At 34.7% G+C, this 23,920-nt stretch overlaps 1 protein-coding gene across 3 annotated transcripts in view; it reads left to right on the top strand.

Annotated features, from left to right (window-relative positions):
- The first annotated feature begins 2,488 nt into the window (after positions 1–2,488).
- AFG1L (AFG1 like ATPase) overlaps positions 2,489–23,920 on the top strand; it is a 179,672-nt gene continuing 158,240 nt past the window's right edge. For all 3 annotated transcript variants that reach the window (XM_031964456.1, XM_031964457.1, XM_031964455.1), the window contains exons 1-2: positions 2,489–2,673; positions 17,567–17,790. In XM_031964456.1, coding sequence (XP_031820316.1) covers positions 2,523–2,673; positions 17,567–17,790 — 375 coding nt within the window. In that variant the 5' untranslated portion in view covers positions 2,489–2,522. The remainder of the gene's footprint in view (positions 2,674–17,566; positions 17,791–23,920) is intronic.

Raw genomic sequence — 23,920 nt, 5'->3', positions numbered from 1 at the left:
AAATTCTACATCTGAAAATTATCTGTTCTTATCCTTTGATCATTTTCAATAAAACAATTCTAAACAACAACAATAACAAAGACCTATTGAGGGCTTCTCATCAGACAGTGACTTAATGATAACAAAGGCAAGAACAAATCACTAGGGTTGGACTCTTAAGCAAAACAAGCTTAGTTAGAAGAGCCTCAATTTGGAAAATTGCAGGATTTTTTCCCCAAGAGGGTGTCCTTGTGCATCAGGAGAGAAACTCTTCAAGTCCATCCCTGATGGTGCTAGAGCAGTAGGGAACTAATATTAAGAAATATAGGTAAGTAATGGTTAGATTCAAAGGACCTCCATTTAACCTTTAAGAATCCTTGAAAATAGCAATATTATGGTAGTTGAATGTTCAAAGATTCTGTATAGTCATTTTTATGGTGATGAGAAACAATGGAAATAATGGAAAATTCCTTAACATGGGAAAGAGAAGCCTCAGATTTTGTGTTAAGGTTAGAGTTGTGGTCAAGAGAACAGAGGGCAGTTAGTATTTGTTGGGTGTAGGGAATATATTAACCTAACACGAGAGAATAGAAAACTAATACTGTGATGAAATCCTAAATTCTACTTATCAATTGGTGTACAACAAGGAAAATGTTATGTGGATTTGAGTAAGTCAGTACCTTAGAGATAACAGCAATGACCCCATCTATTGAAAGGATAGTCAGAGACAACAAAAGTTGGCCCTGTGTGGCTCTTTGAGATAAATAAAAATACTATTGACTCAAATTAGCCACTTCTCACTGAAGAAACCTGATGAGGGAGAAAGATTACTGCTAGCCTGAAAGGCCAGAGGTTGATGGCTGATACCCACTAAGAATGAGTTGCTTTTTGCTCTAGGAGAGGACTATGAGCACAAGGTGAACTTGAGAAAGGAATTTGGAATTAGTTTGTCAGAAACTGAATTCCACTGGATTAACACTGAAAAATGGAAACAGGGTCAAGAATAAGGAAACTTCTCATGGCTTTAAAGAACTTAATTCTTGGTCCTACTCTAGAGAACTAGACAATAGCCCAGATGAGTATAATTATTAAATTATTAATTTATATATAAATAAATTATATAATAATATATATATAAAATAATTATATATAATTAATACATAAATAAGTATATAATATAATATATAATTAATATATAATTATAATATATAATTAAATTATACATAATAATAAATTATGTATAATTTATTAGTGTATATAATCAATATGTTATATAATATATAACAATATAATAAATACATATAATATTTATATAATTATATGATTTATAATTACATAAATATATATAATATAATATAATATATATAATATATATATATATATTTATATATAAATTATTAAATTGTCACTGAGGTCAGATTATATGCTAATACACTTCCTTACATAGTGACTGCTACCAATTTTATGTAGAGGTGAGATATTTGTATTATGCATTATAAATTCTCTGCTTTCTTTCTAAATGGTCAATTATTAATAGATATTGTATGTGTGTGTGAAGTCCATTGTAATCCCTATATTAAATGTGCAAAAGCATGTATGTGTATGGGGGTGATTTTTTTTTTTTTTTTTTTTTTTTTTGCTATCTTTAGCATAAATTTGATTTAGACCAATATTAGCCTATTTAAATAACTGAAAATACCCGGGTAACTCCTTAGTAGTTTAGTGGCTCTGAGCTCAGCTCTTTGTCTATTATAATAGCCAAGTTGCTTCTCTTAAAGATTAGATGTGGGGTTATAAAATTGTTGCCTTATTAAGAGAAGTAGTGTGTGTGTGTGTATACAATATAAAAGCAGATAAGTATATGCATTAAATCTCTGACAACATGACCGTTTGCTGTTCAGATATTCTACCAAATTTTCAGTTACTGGAAGCAGCCAGACCTTGGTAACTAGGCGATCCCCTTAAATTCATCATTACCCTACGGAGAACATATCGAGTTGGGTACTGGACCAACAGGCCTTCTCAAGAATCCGGGGTCCCTAAACTTGAGTTGTTTAAAATATTTTGATAATTATTTCAATATAATTGGTTTTTTCTTCTTCTTTTTTTTTTTTTCATAAACCAATGCTTTTTATTTTAAGCATTTTAAAACGTTATTCTGAGGAGGGGTCCCATTGTCTTCACCAGTGTGACCACGACATTTAAAAGATTTAAAAAAAAAAAAAAAGTTAAGGATACCGGGATTAAATACTCCTAAAGAGTGCCTCGAGTAGTCGCAAGGCACTCTGGAAGTTGTAGTCCGGAGACTACATGAGTTCCAGGAAAAGAGGAGGAGGCCCCAACGGTGGCCGGCGCGGCTCATTTCTCCCTTCAAGTCCCAGCTCAGGTTCATCTGCCCGCATTCAGGTTCCTCACAACGAGCTCATTCCCATCTCTAAGGAGGAGCCAGCGCCGGGCCGAGGAACCTGATTGGCTTCGTTTTGTTTCCCTGTCCTTCCTGTGTTCTCAATAAAGTTTTTTCGCCCTTCCTTTCCCTCTCCAAGATGGCGACTTCCCTGTTGCCCTGGGTTACTCTGCGGCCCCTGGTCCAGAGCTGGGTGCGGGGCACTTGCACCTTGTGGGGGGCTCGGGTAGCTGCAGCCGCCGCCGCCGCCTCCGCCCCTGCGACCGCCCCCGGGAGGCCCCCTCGCAAAGGTCAGTGACGGAGCTCCAGGGAGGAGGAGCCAGGATGGATGGCCGTGCGGCGTCTGTTGGGTTTGTTGGCCCCTCCAGGACTGGGGTCTTAAGGAAGGTGGCACCGCGGAGATGGGAGTCCTGCGGGGCGAGAGGAGGAGCCGCATTTCCCCGGGATGGTGGGAGACGGCCAGAGCTTGTGGCTGGAGCTTGACCTCCCAGCCTGGGGACGCCCGCGGTCATGGCCAAGCAAGGTCATGGCCAAGCAAGGTCATGGCCAAGCAAGGTCACGGCCACTGTCGGCTATCAATCAAGTCGCAGGTCCCCGGGATTTTGGGGGCTTAGTTCTCTTCTCACAAAATCAATCCCTCAAATTAGGGACCGGGACCCGTATTCTTACCTGGTTCAGGAGGGCGTCTTCAGAGCCAGTTCAGAAGTCAAGCCAGCTTTGAGATATCAATTACGGTCACGAAGTTAAGGGAGACCCTCTTCCTCTCATCTAGAAACTGATGATTTCTCATCATCCCCGGAGGCCTCCGGCGGGTGTCTCCTGAGTGGCCCCAGATCCTGAAGTCCACTTGACACTTGCTTAGATGCTTTGGGATCTGCCATCATGGGAGAAATATCTCCTCTCTGTATCTAGTGTAGTGGGCAGCTACTGACAAATATTTAGATTTTATAATTATGCTCACGCATAAATTAAGAAAGCCTTAATAATCTTGATGAGTCTAAGAAGGTTTCTTATGGGCAAAACTAAATCAGAATAATTTATATTTATATGTTGCAATCTTGTACATTTCTCGTAAGCCACAAAAGTGTTTTTTTTTTTCATACAGAAATGAATCTTTATTTTTTTTTGTAAGCTTCCAGAGAAAGGCAATTTACATATTATGAAGTGGCAGTTTTAATTATGTGGGGCTTATTATGCACATAAAAGGAAAAAAAAAAGCTTAAATATTATGTCCTGAAATGTAAAGGAAAAAACTCACATCAAAAAGATAACTTTAGCTTATTCAGCTGATCCTAAATGAAAGAAATATATTACTGATTTTCAAACACTGAGAGTCATATATGAATAAAAAATTAGTGTCAGTGAAAAGCAAACTCAGCAATGGCTTTTTTTTTTTAAGGCCATATAGCATGAATATATTATGTGATGATTTTTTTTTCATGACCAAGCCGTTATTTTGCTATACAAATAGAATCAGACTCTGAAATATTGTACAATTAGCTTGTGAAGGAAATAAAAAATGCAAGTGGTAAGCCACAAAAATTAAAGAAAACATAGCTCCATAATTTCATACTTCCTTCAGTATCATGAAAATTAAACAGATTTAGTTAGTCATAATCTCCTACATCCCTAAGGAAACAAACTTCATTAAATAAACTCTATAATTAAAACGAACAATAAGTAGTCAGACTACAGATTAAACTACATTTAGAGGATGCACAGTCTGGTTGAGGTGGAGGATTTTATTGTCCCAACATGGAGTAAGGGACAATTGATAGTCTTTCTCTGGCTTCTTATTTAAGGAGAAGGGCAACTCATTTAATAAATGTTAAGGCTCTAAGTATATTGAGACATTTAGGTATTTGCTTACATTATGTAGGACTTTTTACATCCTATAGGGCAGATTTTGATTAGGTGATGTTAATATTAACCAAAAGTTGCAGGAAGAATAAAAGGAAATAAATTTGCATAGCTGAATTAAGGGATACACACTTCTTCCTGGAAGTTTATATTTTTGATTATAAATTTGCATAGCTGAATTAAGAGAGACATACTGCTTTCTGGAAGTTTATATTTTTTATTATCATCCCAACAGCTCAAAAACTCTTTTATTTTCTTATCTCTCAAACCATTTCCCCTCTCATTTTCTTTGTTTTTGATCTGGGACTGTGATTTCATAGTTCCTAGGAAAGCTCCTGGTGAACATAACATAGGTAATTTTCTGCAATTTATAATCATGGATAGTTGCCTGGGGACATAGAAAAGTTAAGTGACTTGTCCTCCATGTTATAAGGAGTAAATGTGGGAAGGAGCAAAAATTGTATAATGAGCAAAAAAAAAAAAAGGAAACTTTCTTTAGAAATTACTTTTTGTTCCTTTGTTCCATCACTGTGTGATTCCTTCAAATCAAGTCACATGTGCTTACTCCTGCCAGAAGTCTTTTTTTCTGATCCTCATAGATGTTGATGATCTCTCTAACCCTTGAAATTATTTTTATTTACTTTTTTCTATCTTTTGTATTTACTTATCTGTGTACATATTGTTTCTATCCTATACCATTCCCAGTTCCCATCTTGGTCAAAAGTTAACTCCTTGAAGTCAAGGGATATTTTATTTTTTCCTTTCTATTCTCATCTTTACTGTAGTATGTGGCACTCAGTAAATGCTTACTGAATCGAACCTTGTTAGAACCAGAGAAATATAGAGTTATAGTCTCTCTCACTTAGTAAAAAATGAGGAAACTGAAGCTCCTGGTTAAATGACTTAAGTCCTGTGAAAAATTAGGTTTAATAGGATCATAGTTATAAAGTTGGAAGAAATATTAAAAAGTAGTGACTTGCTGAAATTCATGCAGATACTCTGACAGAACCAGAATTCCAACCTAAGTTCTCAGACTCCAAATCCAGAAATGTGTTTATGTGTATTCAAATTATATATATTCAAATTCTCACTATAATACTATTTGGTAGATAGATCTGATAGTATTGTCCCTGTTTTACAAATATCCCAGTCAGAGCTCTGAAAAGCTGGACTTCTTTATAGGTACCCAGCTAATAATGCTGTAAAATGGAATTTGAACATAGGTCTCTTGACCCAAGGTTCAGCACATAATCTCTGTCCACTGACTCTCAGTTCAGGTTCTTTCTTCTCTATTACTTAGGCAGTAGAATGTAAGTTTCTTCAAATTAGAATTTGCCTTCTTTTTGTCTTTGCACTTCTGCTTAGAATTTTTGTTGAATTGAATTAAACTTGCCTGGTTACATTCATAAGTTTACCTCAGTGATAGTCATTGAATTCATTTGATTCTTGTTGCCATTGCCCACCACCACATCTGAACTTTTAGGAACTCTATTCCTAAAAGGTCTTCTACTCTCTACCCTACATCCTTCATTTGCCATATAGAAAAGTCAGATTGAACTTTACCCTTTTACCTGTTTGGTGTTCAAAAATCTCTAACTCCACACTGTTGTCTACCAAATTAAATTTAAAAATTCTTGTTTGGACTTTTTTTTTTTTTACTTCTAAACTTTTCTCATAGTATTTTCTTTTACATTTTTCAGCCAAACTACTTTTTGTCCTCCAACCATGTCTCATGCTTTCCCACTTTTACTTCTGTGCCTGCAATATTCCCTTTTTCCACTTTTTATCTGTTCAATTCCTTTCTAACCTTTAAAAGGAAACTTAAGATTGCCCCTTTCTTAATGAAGTCTTCCTTCATTCCACATACCTCCTTATAGGTCCTGTGGTGTGGCATTTTGCTGTGGGACACCACTTGTATTTCATTTTATACCTCTGATCTTATTTACACCTATGACTTTTTGTGTTATTTTGTATTATGGTTGATTACGTTTGTGTAATAACTCCCTTTTAGAATGTAAGCTCTATGAGGGTAGGGATCTCTGTGAGGTCTGGGATCCCTATCTTATGTAAACTTGTGCATATAAGGCTTATTAAATAAACAAAAATTTTAATTGAATTAAAATAAGATATTGTTTTAATTATGCATTTTTGCAATCTAATCAAATGTTAGTATCCAAAAGAACAAATTGTATACAATCTTCCTATTTAAGAACTTAAAAGATATTGTCTTTATTATTTATCTAGGTTGTTCTAGAAATGCTTGTGTATATAATATTTATTCAGATATTTATTATTGACTATACTGAAAGATTTAGGGGATAACAAGAACTATTATTGCGTTTTGTTATGAGGATCAAATGGGATGATCTAGGTAAAACATTACTGTGCTATATAAATGTTAATAATTATTATTATGGTGACATTTGCAGTGCTATAACTTCCTGTGGAGGCAGAGAAAAGAAAGTTGCTTTGGATGTTCATGTCTAGGCAGTTCCAAAGATAGGGACAGAGAGGAAGCTTCAGCCATTTGCATACTCCTGATTGCATTCTTGTGACATTGTTTTCCACTTCATTATCCAAACAACCTAGAATGCTTGGCAGCATAATCTCTGCTGTAAGGAACTCTCAGGTCATAAAATAATTATTCAGTCATGTGTTTTTCATCTATTGATTTCAATGATACTAATGTTAACTGCTGAGATCTAATTATGCTTTAGGATCTTGTATAGGAAACTCTTTTCCATATACTGTTTTATATGACTTATTGTTACTATCAGCATTAAAAAAAAAGACATACACAGTATCCAAGTAATATGGTGAATAATTACATAGCAGTTCCCATTCTTAGACTTCTTTCAATTGATTCTTTTGGCAAATGTGACTAAAAATGACAGTCTTTTGCTTTTATAATCATCACAATAAAAAGTAAAGATTAGTAAGGAGGCCAAGACTAGTTTACATTAACTTAGGTTTTTCTGCAAAATATATCATAGCATTATCATTGTGTTCATGTACTTCAGTGCTTAGATTTGTGTAAAAAATTTACCCAATTTGCTGAAGGCCTTCCCTTAAGTATTTTTTTTAAAGACATGATAGGTACCAGTGTAGCACTTAGATTTTTCATTTATTATGCCCTTTACTTATTTTCAAAACATATATTTTATTAATATCTTTTGTTTTTGTATCACCTACCTTTTTCTGTTTATTTCTCCCTCTCTCCCACTTAGAATACCATTTCTTATAACAGATTTTCTTAAAAGAAAAAAAAAGGGGGGGAGAGGAAACAAATCCAGCAGAACTAACTAGTACATTGAAAAAACCTATCATTACACACATACACATACATAAACAAAATATGTTTCACGCCTGTACCAAACCCTTTATCCTTTACCTCTGAAAAGGAATGAAAGTTTTTTCTCGTATCTTTTCTTTAAGGTTAACTTTGTTCTTTGATATTTTCTCTAATTAAAAATTAATTCATTATTTTTTACAAACATTTATTCAACTTTAACCCTTAGTTTGAAAATAGAGTACTCCTCCCCATCCCCAATGAACATCAGGTTTGTCAGGGAAATCACGTTTGTTTTTTGTTTTTTAATTTTCATTTAATTAATTTATTTTTATTAAGACTTTAATTTTCAAAACATATGCACGGATAATTTTTCAACTTTAACCCTTGCAAAACCTTGTGTTCCAATTTTTCTCTCCCTTCCCCCATCTCCCCTAGATGGCAAGTAATCCAATATATGTTAAACATGGTAAAAATATATGTTAAATCCAATACATGCATACATATTTATACAATTATCTTGCTGCACAAGAAAAATCAAATCAAAAAGAAAAAATGAAAAAGATAAAATGCAAGCAAACAACAACAAAAAGAGTGAAAATGCTATGTTGTGATCCACCTTCAGTTCCCACAGTCTTCTCTCTGGGTGTAGATGACTCTCTTCTTCATCGCAAAATCACTGGAACTGATCTCAATCATCTGATTGTTGAAAAGCACTGCGTCCATCAGAATTGATCATCATATAATCTTATTGTTGCCGTGCACAATGATCTGGTTCTGCTCATTTCTTTTAACATCATTCATGTAAGTCCAGGTCTCTCTGAAATCAAGGGAAATAAGTTTTAATCTAAGATTAGGTGCTATATCAACTGAATTAGTTATGCTAGATGCTATGTAATTTTTACTAGTATTAATGACGTTTTTCTTACATTTATGAATAACATCCTGATCCTGTTGTTCAGTTTTGTTTGACCCTTTGTTACCCCCACTTGGGGTTTTCTTGACAAAGATACTGGAATGGTTTGCCATTTCCTTTTCCTGTCCATTTTGTACATGAGAAAACTGAGGCACACAGAATTAAGTGGCTTGCCTAAGGTCACACAGCTAGTGGCTGAGGCCATATTTGAATTCTGGTCTTCCTGAGTCCAGGCCTGGCACTCTAATCCACTGTGTCTTCTAGGTGCTCTTTGAGCCCATTTCTCAGTTGCTGTAGTTACTATAGAGCTTGAAATTGAGCAGTCTTTGTATGCTTAGCTTTCCATTCAAATGTTCCTTCTTGAATGGCATTTACCTCAAACTCTGGGGTTTATTTAGCAAGCTACTTATTCATAGGAATAACTATGGTTCAGGTAGACCCAGCATTCCTGGAGGTGTGGTGGTGGTGGTGTGATAATTGTAGGGACATGATGGAAGTCAATGCCCCAGAGGATATTTTAGAATGAACTTCAGGAGCCTAAAAGTGAATTGGCTTACAATAGAGTAATTTGCCCTTATGGCCAGTGAACTTTATGTTCTTTGTTTTGGAAGACTGAGTGCTGGAGCTTAGAGATCATTTAGTTTATCCTCCTACCCTATACTGGAAAATCCTATACAACATCTCTGACAGATGGTCATTCAGTTGTTGAATAAAGCCAAAGAGTTAGAGAGCTTACTACTTTTCAAGTTTATTGTAGTAGCCTAGTAAAATTAAGCCCTTTCCTTCTATAGGAGGAGGAGTGACAGGTAGACAGAAATTTCTGAAAGAGCTAATGATCCCTTTCTATACATGCCCCCTGATACCAAAGGAATTCTATCTACCCCTGTGTTTATCCATACTTAGCCTATTCATGACTTGTATTCAAAGGTGCCTGGGGTCTGCTTACACTAGATTATCTTTGTCCAAGGCTGCAGTTCCTTTTCTCTTTGTGTAAAATCATAGACCCTACTTCCCTCAGGCCATTCCCATCTAAAAGTCTGGATAGAACAGATTTCCTTAGTTGCAGTTAATCAAGGGAACATTTTTATTTAGGATAAATTTTCAATTATGTTCAGAATTGCTGAGACCTTTGTAATGGTCAACAGTTATCAGATCTTGAGATTTTGTGTGATTGAAGCTTGATGTCTTGGCTTGTTTCTGAAATAAACCAAGACAGGCATCCAGTGGGTCCTTGTGAGGAAGCATATGATGCCATATACTTCTGTGTGATTTAGTGTTGCACCCAGGGTTTGTGTGCTGTTAATACATTTTATAGTTTAGATTGGAAGTGGGTGACTGTATAGAAATTTTGTGCCTAAACATTCAGAACATTTGCCTTTCTAACCTTTGTTGCAGACCTTGGTCTCTATCTTAAGAGCTTCATGTATGTCCTTTTCTTATTTTTATTTTCTCATTCTGACCTAGACTACTATAGAAGGTTCTGAGCTTTTGTTTATGTACTTTGGGCCTGGTATCTTATAGCTGCCACATAGCTTCCATATATCTTCTCCATTTTTTTTTGTTGTTGTTGATGTTTACATTTAATTTTTTTCTCAATTACATGGAAATAAAAATTTAAAACTTTTTTTTTTTAATTTGAAATTCTCTCCCTCCTTTTCTCTTTCCCCTCAGTCATAATACCTATGTTGCCAAAGAAAATGCAGACAAAACAAACAAACCAAAAAACAAAGTTTTAAAAGTCTATTTCAATTTGCATTCAGAGTCCATCAGTTCTTTGGAAGTAGATGGCATTTTCATAAAAAGTCACTCACAGTTGACATCATACACTATTGCTGTTACTGTGTTCAGTGTTCTGGTTTTATTCATTTCATTTTTGCGTCAGTTCATATAACTCTTCCTAGATTTTTCTGAAAGCATTCTGCTTGTCATTTCTTATAACACAATACTATTCTATCACAATCATATACCATAACTTGTTCAACTGACAGTTCTTCCTTTAATTTCCAGTTCTTTGCCACTAAAGAAAGGAGCTGCTATATATATATATTTAACATATAGATCCTTTCCCTTTTCCATTGATCTTTAGGATACAGACGTAGTGGTATTTCTGGGTCAAAGGATTTACACAATTTCACAGCCCTTTAGGCATAGTTCCAAATTGTTCTCATTATTTCTTTTCATTGCTTTGCAGCCTATTCTGCATTTCACTCTCCCTTCTTCTTTTCCCTTTCTTCTCCCTTCTTGGTTACTTGACCTCTATACCCCTAAGCATTACCTGCCCACACCCCCTAGCTAGATAGCCTCTTCCTAGAACACTATATTCCTTCTTGTCTTTACTATACAATCAATTCCTCTTAAAGGTTACACCCTCTACTTAGTAAAACTGGAGCTCCATCTGGTCTTTATGGACTATTATTAGTTGTCTTTGATAAAGAAATTCAGGATTTATATTTTATCACAGTCAGTTCTATCTTTCCCTCTGGGATATCTTCCCTAAAATTTCAGTCTTCGAATTGTGTAAGGGCATTTCACTTAACCAATATAAAATAATTATATTTTTCTTAGAAATGATTTGACCAAAGTACAAGTTATTAATTGTGTTTGGATGCCAACTTGAATATTTTAAAAGTTCCTAAGAATGGATATTCTTTTGTTCAAGTTTTAATCATTTGAAAAACTGTCCATAAAAATGACTACAATAACTGTATATTTTAAAAAAAATTGTTAAATACTGTTTTCTATCACCTGTGGAACCTTAAACAATCAGGTCATTTTTAGGAACTTCAAAGAGAAATTAGCCCCTTGCCTTTTTTGCGGTTTCTATAGTGAAAAGAGTGTTGGATTTGAGGGGAGAGGACTTGGTTTCAAATTCCAGCTTGGCTATTTGTTATCTGTATGACTTTGGTCATGGCACTTAACCTTTGGGGCCTTAGTTTCCTCTCTGTAAAATGAGGGGGTGAACTATTTCAAGGATTTTTATTCTTTAAAAAAATTTTTTATAACTATTTCAGTATAACTGGCATCTTTTATGATCCTATTATCTTATTTTATGCATTTAAAAACATTTTTCTGAGAAAGTATCTATAGGCTCCATATGATTTACTAAGGACTCCATGATACAAAAAAGATTTAGAATCCCTGTATTAGATGATCTTTGAGATCCCTTACATTTCTCAATCTGTGATCTTATATTGTTATATTATAGCTCATTCCTATCATAAAAGCTAAACAGTGAAATCTAATAAAAACTGATTTATTGGCCTGATAAAATAGAAAATAAATGTATGCATACTTTGAATATGGAAAAATAATATTAAAGCCCGCCATTTAAATAAATATTTCATTTTAACTAGAAGCTAAATTTACTTCTGTCTTTTGTCTTTGGATAACAAGCAGATCCCATGTAGGACAATGTAGAATAAGTGAACATTAAGAGGTTACTCAAGATGTCTGATTGTATCTTTAATTACTTTGAAATAGCTTACTACATATTTTAAAGTAGTATTTACGGATGTGTTATCTTGAAATTTAAGGTGCTTTCTCCCCCACCACTTGCAGCTTTACATACATGGAATACTCAAGATTAACTAACTTCTAAAGGTAGAGAATGGTAACCTGCAGGCATTCAGTTCCAATTTTCATAATTCTTCTATTTAAATCAAAAGCACCTTTTAAGGCCTCTAAAATGAGCCTTCTACAAATGAAGATAAATCATCTTGTGATGTATTTCTTGATGATGGTTTATGTTGTCTTTCTGAAGAGTTTAATTATGATTTGATTTTCTTCTTTTCTATACTTTGTTTATTCATCAGTGAACCAATCCTAAATCTTGAATGTCAATGGTAAGTCTGACTTTTTGGGTTATTGATCTGTTTCCATTTTATAAAAACAGCTTTAACATTTACCTTTGAGATATGGTTAGGATATAATAGAGTATAAACAAGCTGCCTATGACCTTAACCATAGACTCACTCATTGTAGCAGAATATTTCTGGTCAGTGGCCAGAAATATTTTCTTACTTCTTACAATCAGTGTTACACAGAAATAACTCATGAATAATTGTGAACATATCATTTGAATAGTTGTTTAATAAATATGCATTTTTAAAAATCTAATTACAGTAATGAAGTTTACAGCTGAAATTTTATTTCAACTCTTTAGAAATATTAAAAGTGCTTTTCCTGATTGTGCATTTTTCTCACAGCAGTGGGTAAACATTTTAAACTGGAAATCTAGATTCCGTATATAGTATTGATTTCATTTAACTAAGTGTATGTTCATTTTGGCAACAATTTTCTTTCTCTTTGTGAAGGAGCTGTAGTTCCTTTTATTTCACAGTTGTTCATTTTGATCAGTTTTGTTTAAGAGTATTTATTGTACACAGGGAATGGCAGGCTAAGAAAGGGTAAGGTAGTGATTTAATTCAGAATGTAAATCACCTAAGTAAATCATCATTAAGGGGAATTCAGTTCTCATATTAGTAGGTTCTGATTCTTTCAGAAGCATATCTGAGGGTCAACAAAACTGCTAATTCACAGGGGATACTATTTCTTCTGTCTCAACTTCCAAGTAGATTTCCAAATGTTCTGTATCCCAAGCATTTAGCTGAGTACAGGATCCTAATAAATGCTTACTGGCTCATTTGAGCATCTTAAAAACTTGATACAGGTTAAAACTCCTATTCTCCTAGAAGGACAGTGGATTATTTATTGGTGGAATGGAAAAGAACTCTGAGGATAAGCAGAGTTCATATGAAAAGGTAAACTGATCTGGGAATGAGGAAACCAAGGTTTTAGTCCCGCTTCTGCTGTCAAGAAAATGCTATTTGGGCAAGCTGCTTAATTTCAGGTGTCACTTCTCCATTTATGAAAAATAATTGAACTAAAAAATCAAAGATTTTTAACATGGGAGCTGTGAACTTGTTTTCTTTAAAATATTTTGATTATTATTTCAATATAATTGGTTTCCTTCGTAATTCCATATATTTTATCTTCATTAATTTTTTTTTCTTTGAAGGGGTTCTTTTGGCTTCACCAGACTGCAAAAAAGTTAAGTGACACAAAGTTTAGAACCCCTGGACTAGATGAATTCCCAGTTAGTTCTAAAATACTTTAGATCAGCATAGGGCACTGGTTCCTAGTGATTAAATAATAAGCAATGATATCTATGCTTAAGCACTAGCAATGTCTTAAGGTAGGAAGTTGAAAATGTATTTCATTCACAATGTTGGCTTCTGTTTAGCTGTATTCTATTAAAAATTCCAGAACTTTTTTGCATGAAATGCTGTTTTGTAATCATATAGTTAATTGATTTTTGGAGCCTTCATGTAGGACTCTCCTCAAATGAATTTGTGATCATGTTGGTGTAGATGTTTCTTCCAATTAATCAGATTATAGCCCACCTATATTTTGGTCCTCTTCAAGGGGACTCATCCAGTAAGCTGTGAGAGATGAAAATGAGGACATTATCTCTTAATTTTACTAAGATACCAGTTATAGTGGAAAGAATTGATTCAAATTCTGTCTCTGATATTTATTTATGTGATCTCATATGTCACTTGAATTCCCGGAGCCCAAACCTTTGAGTCTTTCTCCATCTCTAGAGTCATTGTCTCTAGATTCTGTGAAACAGAGATTTTGTGTTCCTTATCTCTTGCTCTTGCCATGTGATAATCTCATTTTCTGATTTTTAGAATGTTCATTTCTTCAATACCATCCTCTCAATTCCTTGTAGCTGCTGATTTTATTATATGGCAGTCTGTAGATAACTATTTTGTACTTATTACCCTCTTCATGATATTCATTTATAATTCTTCAGAGACTGTAGCATTCTGTGACTCATAGACATATAAAGCAAGAATTTTTTTTTCCTTTTGGACTAGATTTCTGATTTTATTGGCATAAGTAACTCCTCCCAAGGGACAGCGAGGTGCCTCAGAGGATAGATTGCAGGCCAGTCCTTTAGTCAGGAAAACCTGAGTTCAATTCCAGCCTCAGATACTTATTAACTGGTATGATCCTGAGCAAGTCACTTAACCCTGTTTCAGTTTCCTCATCTGTAAAATGAACCGGAGAAGGAAATGACAAACCATTCAATATCTTTCCCAAGAAAATTCTAGGTGGGTCACAAAGATTTGGACACTATTGGATAACTAACAACAAATTCCTCCTAAGGAAACTCTTTCTGCCAATATGTCAACACCTGCTATGCAATTTGGAATCTTAGAGAGTTACCTGGGGCACCAGGAAGTAGCTGGTTCACAGTCACTGTTAGGATATGAGAGTGACAGGACTTAAATCCAGGTCTCCCTGACTCCAAGATTGGCTAGCTATTCACTACTCATGTTGCTTCTCTGTTGGTGAATTGCAAATGTTAAAATTCATCTTATTAATTTCTATCTACTTTATGAAAACATCTTCTGTTGACATATTTTTGAATCTCGATCGACATCCAGAATATCACCATTATTTCTAATTTTGTGCAGTCTGTAGATTTGATAAATATGATTTTGATTTTGAAATCAAAACTCTAAGATCCTGTGTCTTTATTTTGTCCTAAATATAGTTATTTATCCTATTTTCAAAAAATTACATAAAATCTAGTTCCTTAACATTTCTTACAACCTGGATATATAAAATATATCCATTAATAGATTTATATAGAGACAAGTTTCTTTGCTGGTTTTATAGTGGAAGAGTTAGTTGGGGTAGTGAAGTTTAGTTGCAGAAGAATAGACTTGGAAGAGTGAAAAGGACTGAACAGAATCAATTTTGGCTAACCTAGGAAGAAAGGAGTTGTGAGTTCTGAGTGCTGGGCTATAAGACTGACAGAACATTTATATCCTGATGTGGACATTGTCTAGTTAAATCTGTTTGCAAATAAAACCCTGGATAGTGGCAACTTTGAATTTTCAAACTATGACCAATTTTTTGAAAACAACCTTGAGTTGCTAAAATGAACTTCTTGGCCAGTATCTTTCTACAGTTTAAATTTTTGAACTTATTGAATAAGAGCATAAAATTTTGAAGAAACTGGAGTCAGACTTGTTGCCTTGAACATTTCTTGACACATACTGTCTAGATATGAGGAAAGTTAACTTGATAAAGAAATGTTGCCTTACTTGTAAAACACTTTGTATTCTAAGATGTTCTATGGCATATAAATGAAAGGATTATTTATATAATCGCTAGATGATAGGATACTATGTTATCACCCATATATAATAAGCCTTTGAGCAAGGATGATGCTTGAGATGTCTTCTCTGAGATTAATAAAGAACAGTGTGGACTTTTCTGGGCCTCCAGATATGTGTGCCGATGTTTGCACCAGAGTGGGTGGGACTTCTGAATGGCATTTTCCCACTGTCCTTTTAGAACACAATAAGATAAATTAATACAAATCAAAATAATATGACAACAGTATCACATAATTTGTGTACACTGATCCAGTAACAGATTTAATTTAGTGCAGCTTTTGAGAAGTCTTTTGTGTTCCAATTTATACAGCTGCTATCAAGGCCCAAGCTGGCCAATCTCTCAGCTAGCCTTGAGAATCTAGTTTGATTCTGTTTTTATTTCTGCCGCTTTTGTAGTGGTTTATTTTATCCCCAATGGGATTTGGTTTTTCCCTCTGCAAAATAAAGTTAGAATTGTCATGCACTGAACAAAGGTATTAGAGAAATCCTGAGTGAATATGTATAAAGCTCCCAAAATATTATTAGCAGATCATTTTTTTCTCACCACGATCCTGTGAGGTAGCTAATACAAGTATTTTGGTTCTGATGTTGTAAATGGAAGGACCTCAGATGCAGGGTTTGAGTGACTTGCCTAAGGTTATAGAGTTAGTATCAGAATTATTCATTTGCCTTTGTAGCATGCCATGTTTTTCAAACATTTCTATCATTATTAAAATAACTTTAAAATTTCATTGTTTCCCCAACTCAATATTTTAACATTAAAAAATCAGTCCTTCTTTAAAAGATAATGACATTTTATTTATGAATTTAACTTCTAAGTTCAAGCCTAAAGTGTGTGTATACATACACAGAAACATATATATGTACAAATGTATTGCATTATTGGAATAGTTTTATTTTCTCTAGCAAAAATTATGAGGGAGTTAGTTTGAATTTATAAGCTTTGTGGTGACAAAAGATCCAAAAAGTCACTCTTATTATTGTAATGTAATGCCTGATTTATCTTCATTTTCTTGAGTATTTTTTATTGGTTTCATATGTGATCATAATAAAAAAAAACAAAGGAAAATACCTCAGATCAGCTTAATTGGGCAGACTGGGTGCTCTGAATTGTCATAGCCAAAAATAACTTGCATATACAAATTTGAGTTTTTTCTGGCCTGAAAGGTAATTATGATGATACAAGGAAGGGGCAAAAGAGAGCAGGATTCAGGAAATCACCTAAAGAGAAGGCCTTTGGAAAATCCTGATCCTATTCCTCCTCTTCTAGGAACGAACTCCATCCTGGTCCTGAGCACTGTTGTGCTCTAGTCAGTCATGATCGGAGAGAGCCAAGACTTTTGACAAGGACTTTCCTGGTTATGGGGTTTAATTGTAGGCAACTTGTTTCTATTTAGAGGATGGGTTTTTTCCTCCCATTTCTATAGCAACATAAAGTATAAAGTACATTATAATGTGGTATAAGAAGGGACTTGCATAGTTAAATAAGGGGAAGGAATTTTTTTTTTTTTGGTAAACAATTGAGGTTAAGTGACTTGCCTAGGATCACACAGTTAGTATTATTAAATGTCTGAGACTAGATTTGAACTCAGGTCCTCCTGACTTCAGGACTAGTGCTCTATCCACCACACCATCTAGCTACCCTGGAAGGAAATATTTGAAATATAGGTTAACTAAAAGCACAAGATATCAATAAAATTTACAAAAAATGAAGCACATTACAAGGAATTCACTGAATAAAATATGATTTATTATAATTGCTTGTACCCAAATAAACAATAATGCTAAAGAAGCTCAAATGGTTGAACACTTAAAATCTGTCTCTCTCTAAGCATATAACCATTGATAGACACATGTGGGACATTTACAAAACATGTTCCTTGAGGAAACTGTTAAGATTTGTCTAAAATTTTGTTTTACAGCTTATACAGTTCAGACTGCAGAAAGTGTGACTCCAAATACTCCAACGAATGCTTTTTCAAAAGCTTTGGCTGTTTGTACTGGTCCTTTGGAACACTATGATTTCCTAATCAAGTTTGATGAAATAAAGGATGATGAACACCAGAGAAGAGTTGTGCAGACTCTGCAGAAGCTACATGAGAGCCTTAAAGGATACAGCATTGAATCCAAAAGCTTTTTTTCAAAGGTGAGATTTGGGAGAGGGTGAACCAGGGACAATTCATTAATAAAACACTAGTTATACTAGGCATCAAGGCCCTTCATGAGCTCATCTTCAAATTAAGGATTGAATATTTGCATACTTATGTAATTCAAGAATCATTTCACTTATTTCCCAGCATTTCTTTGAACAGTTTCTTACTTCCACAAACAATTTTGAATTTTAAGATTTTTTGAATGAAGATATTGAATGTAAAATGATATTGCTTCTGTTTGCCTCAGTTTCCTCATCAATAAAAGGGTCTGAAGAAGGAAATGGCAAACCACTCTAGTCTCTCTGCTGAGAAAACGCCAAATGGAGTCACATTGAGTAAGACATGACAAAAACGACTGAACGACAACATGAGGATACCAGCACTTCCTAGGATCAAATATTATAATATTTGGAAAGCTCTTAGCACAGTCTTTAACTGTTAGTGGGCAATTCATAAGTACCCAATTCTTTTCCCCTCCCCCGGAGCCTGGAGTCACACAAGCATTATCTGTCCATGGAAAGACTGGAATCTGCCTTCTTGGCTCTGAGGCCAACCTCATTCACTACTACACCAGGCTACTTCTTGCATACTAATTTTATATTATTATCTCAACATTTTATTTTAAAAGTTCAGGTAATGATTGTAATTTTACATATTCTTAAACTAATTATTATATTTAAATGATTTTCTTTTTAGTATATGGTAGCTGGCTATTAATTACATGTGGCACTGTGGAAAGAACACCAGCTGTGGAATCAGAAGACCTTAGTTAAAGCCTGTTTCTGCTGCTTACCACTTGTGTGACCTTGTTAACCTTATTTCCTCATTTATAAATGAGGGCATTGGACTCATCTGCCTCTGGGGGCCATTCTTCCACTAGATATGTGATCCTGAGAAATGGAGTGGATGTTTTGCCCTCCTTGTCACTATTCCACACTCATCCCTGACCTGTAAATTTCCATAAATTTGCAGGAAGAAGAATATGAAAATATGTGAATTTGTTACTAAGCTTGGAGAACAGTAATGGTTCAACATATCACAGTATCTAAGAGCTGGGAGGAAAATGAGATCTTCTACATGTTAATGTGTATAGAATTGCTAGTTTTCCAAAAACAGGGATACTTTAATGGTATGGTTAGGTAAAGGCATGCTTTGGATCAGTTCTTATTAACAGCATTTATTTTTGTTCTTATCCAATTCCACAAAAATTAATTGTCTGCTATGTATAAGGTAATGTGCAGATGTTTCTCTCTTCTTCCACCTCTTGCCTGGAGCTGTTCTTCCTCACCTGTAATGACTGGCTTCTCTGGCTTCCTTCAAGTCTTACTCAGATTCCAGTTCTGCAAGAGGCTTTTCTAAGTTTTTCTTAAGGCTAGTCACTTCTCTCCAAGTTTATCTTCCATTTAATTCTGTATATATAGAAACATCTGTCTGGTATGTATATTGTTACTTCAGCATTGCCTCTCCCATTAGAATGTAAAGTCCTTGAGGACAAGCTTTGTATGTCTGCTTGTCTTTTTCACTGTGCTAGTCAGAAGTCAGAAGTCAGAATTAAAAAGAAATTTTATTTACAATTAAATATTGTAAATATTTAATAATGTTCATGACTGACTGATTTACATTATATCCAAAGGGTTTCCTAATCTCCCTCCCCCATAACTTTTTCTGTTTTATTTTTTTATTAAAACTTTATTTTCATAATATATGCAAAGAAAGTTAACATTCACTCTTGCAAAACCTTGTGTTCCAAAACTTTTTTCCCCTCCCTTTCCCCCCACTAGGGACAACAAGTAATCCTTCCCTAGATAGCAAATAATCCAATATATGTTAAACAATTGCTCTCTCTATTCATTTTTGTACTGTATAATATTGGTCCATGTTGTCTCTCTCAGAATATAAGTTCCTTGTGGGCACTAGCTGTTTCATTTTTGTCTTGATTTCCTCAGCATATAGCATAGTGCCTGGTACAGAATAAATGCTTGTTGATTAATTAGTCTGTCTTTTCTTTCTTTGTTGTTTATTGTTTTATTTTTAGATTCTTACCAGTGTGATCAGTTCTGCTGATTCAGTTTTTGGTTTCTTGGTAATGGACTGAGGAAGGAATTAATATACTTTGCTGAATGCACTAAGAACTCCCAAACATCTTAATATGATAAAAGATACTTCCTCCCCTTTTTGAAATTCCATAACTTGAATTTTATTTACATTAATCTTTTTATTTTCCAGAAATCTAAGATTATCTAGATTTATGATTTCATTTACATTTACCATTAGACTTCTACTTGTAGTAAGTATTAACTTTCCAAGGTCACAGCAGCTCATTTCATGCATGGAAAAGACAATTGACTAAAGGAATCTTGGTATTCTGAAGAAATTAATGCATTCCCCCAAAATAAGATCTGGTAGGAATTTGGAGCTGAGAAAGACAATGATTTTTTTTATTTAACTCTTATTTCAACCGAAACCTTTGTGTTATTATAGATAAATGAAAACATTTCCTTTATTTTAATCTTCATAATTAAAATTAAGATCATGAGTTCCTTTTTTCTCCATGCTACATCTCAAAATGCTTTTCTTCTACTCTGATATTCTTTCACTATATTTCTGATGAGGAGGTATTCTTTTTTTCCCAAGGAGAAGGTACTTGTAACCTTGATCACATCTCTTCTAGCAGATTGATCTCCATAATAATTTCTTTTCTCTTTAATCATCACTCTTACTCTGCTACCTATAAGTATGCCCAGAATTTTCCCATCCTTTAAAATCTTTCACTTGACCCTACCATTCCTTCAGTTCATTATTCTATCTCCTCCCCTTCACAGCCAAATTCCTTGAAAAAACTAAGTTTGATGCCTTTGTTTCCTCTATTTTCATTCACTTCTCAATCCTTAGCAGAAATCATCACTCAATTGAAATGGCTTAATCCCAAATTAGGATAATCTCTTAATTGCCAGCCCTCATCTTCTAAGCTATAGATCCACATCACCAACTACCTACTGAACATTTCAAATTGGGTTTCCTATAGGTACTACAAACTCATCCTATTCAAAACAGCTTCCCTCATCTCCCCCCCAAAAATCTATGCCTCTTCTTAATTTCTCTGTATGTATCTAGGTCACCATCATCCTTCTGATCAGTCAGATTGCAATTTTGGAGTAATCCTTGATTCTTTGTCCTTCCTTACCCCACCATTATTCCTTGAACTCCATGTCTAATTGGTTGCTAGGTCTTGCCTATTCCATCGTTACAGCATTTCTCCCATTTGTTATCCACACACACATATACCAGAGTTCAAATTCAGACATTTTTCACCTCTTGCTTGCTCTATTGAAGTAGTCCCTAATTGATTTCTTTGCCTGAAATGTCTCCTTTCTTCAGCCATTAGTCATATAGCTCTCATTCATAGAAAGCACAGAAATTTTTTTCCCTTATGATGAAATAGAAACTCCTCCATATGGCTTTTAAAAGACCTTCAAAACCTGGTTCCAGCCTACATTTCCAAGATTGCACATCTTTCTCCATTTGCCAGTCAAATTAGTCTCCTTGCTCTTTTTCATACATTTCAATCCATCCCCCCTTGCACAAAATTTACCCCCTTTACCTTTGATGCTTGGAATCCCTGTCTTCATTCAAAGCTCAGCTCAAATGCATCCTTCTACAGGAAGCCTTTGTTCTCCTTCCACTCAGTGCTCTCTCTCCCCTCATTTCTCTCAATATATTTTGTAGTTAGTTACTCATATGTATAATGTTACTTCATTCAATAGAATGTAAGCTCCTGGAGGGCAAGAACTATTGCATTTTAATTTTTGTATCCTCATTGATTAGCACATAGTAGATGCTTGTTTATATATATATATACATATGTGTATATATGTATATACACACAAAGTTCATCATTTATTCTCTTTCTGGAGGTAGAACACATTGGGGGTCCTTTGGTCTAACATCATTATCTTCATCACAGGAGCTTTCATAGTTGATCATCCTTAAAATATTGCTATTATTGTATACAAATTTCTTCTAGTTCTGCTCATTTCACTTTGATAGGTGTTTAATAAATGTTTTTTGAGCAAGTGAATGAATCTGTATTATAACCTATGTGAAGATCGCGTATTTTAAAATCAGCACGAGTCAGGAATTCAGGTTAGGGGAAAATCGTCAGTCTTTATTCTCAGTGAAGAAAGATCGGAGGTGGAAGAGAATCGGCGATAGCAATGTGTGCAGCTGAGTCAAGAAGCTAGCTCGACCAGCAGCCACACAACCAGCAGCTCGGAGTCTCGAACCCAGCCCCAATCTCTCCCAGCTTCTCTTCCTCTCTCTCTCTCTCTGCCTCCACCCACCAAAATCGTCATTTCCTATACAACACATCAGGACTTGCACGGAGAGTGGGCAGGGACCATTCTTTATCCAATCATGTATATTAATAGAGTATAGCCCAATTACTATCTAGCCTCATGTACTTGGGACCTCAGTGCATCAGCTCAAACCTCAGCCCATTACAAACCTATATTCTAACTTTATTTCAAAACCAAATCATTGACTTATCTTGAGAAATTTAACCTTTGAAAGGCAACTGATAACCAGTTGACCCTTTAGCAGACTACAAACTTCTATAAAAATTAAAATCGTGGGTTCTAGAATATTAGAATTGAAAGGGGTTTTAGATATCATATAGTAAATCACCTTTATTTTGTAAATGAAGAAATATTCTGAAAGAGAGTATCACATTATAGAATCTTAAAGTTATAAAGGACTTAGAACCATGGCGCTCAATCTGTGACTGAATACTCAAATCAATCAGCATTTCTCAAATGCTTACTATGTGCCAGATATTGTAGGCATCCTCTCTGTCTGTTACTCAGCAAGTGGTCATCTAGTCATTTCTTGAAGATCTCTAGTGAGACAGAACTTTTTAACTCCCAGGGTAGCCTATTCTTCTTTTAGATAGCACTAGTCGTTAGAAAACTCTTCCTTACATCAGACCTAAATCAACCTTACAACTTCCAATCAGTGCCCCTAGTTCTGTTCTCTGCATTCAAGCAAATTAAGTCTGATTTCTCTTCTAGATGATAACTTTTAAAAACCAAAAGTCCTTCTTCAGTCTTTTCTTCTAGAGCATAAACTCTCTATTTCCTTTAACTATTTCATGTATGACATGATCTTTACGTCTGTCATTATTCTGGTGGTACTTCTTTGGATTCTTTACCACTTATAAATGATGTTCCTGAACTGTGTCATCAGAACTGCACATAGTACTTTATATAAGCTCCAACTGAAATGGAACATAGTGGGATTATTACTTCCCTGTTTCTGGATGCTATGCCTTTCTTTGGGTAGTCAAAGATCACATTAACTTTGGCTTCCATAATGTATTGTTGATTAATTCATCAAAGTTATCTGCTCTTTTTCAAACCAACTTTTTATCTCATAATTTGACTATCCTATATTTGTGAAATTGATTTTTTTTGTACCCAAATTTTATCCTTCATTTAAGCTCTATTCTTCTTAACCAGGAGTTCTTACTTATTTTTGTGTCATGTTCCCTTTGGAAGTGTGGTGAAGTCTTTGGATGCCTTCTCAGAATAATATTTTTAAGTAATTGAAGACAATCCCACATTTCCAATAGAGATGAGTAAAAATAAAGATCTAAGTTCATGGATATTCTGAAATCTATCAATGAATGTCCTTAAAAAAAAAAAAAGAATGGGACAAAATTTGCTTTTATTCAGTCTTGGAATACCTCTCCTATCTACCACCATCTTTCAAAGATCATGAGATCATACAGGTTGGAAGGAATTCTAGAGGTCATCTAGTCCAACCTTTTCACATTACAGTAACTAAGCATATTGCCCAAGATCATACAGGGAATAAGTGGCAGTCCTAGGATTTGAACCCCACTTTTTTTTTGAACCCTGATCTTTTAACTCTCAATCTAACACTTTTTGTCCTGTATCACATAGTCTCCTTTTTATATGACTCATAACTCCAAGGTTACTCCTTTTATTAGAAATCCTTAAAATGGGTTTAGGAACCAAATATTAGACTGGAGAAAAAGGAAGAAACTGAGTGCACCTGGAATTGGGTGGAGAGAAAGACCCCCTGATCTACAGAAATAATTTCCCT

Source organism: Sarcophilus harrisii, chromosome 4 (genome assembly GCF_902635505.1).
Source record: "Sarcophilus harrisii chromosome 4, mSarHar1.11, whole genome shotgun sequence".
Taxonomy (NCBI): Eukaryota; Metazoa; Chordata; class Mammalia; order Dasyuromorphia; family Dasyuridae; genus Sarcophilus; species Sarcophilus harrisii.
The sequence above is the reverse complement of the archived record's forward strand: the minus strand, read 5'-3'. Positions and strand labels throughout refer to the sequence as shown.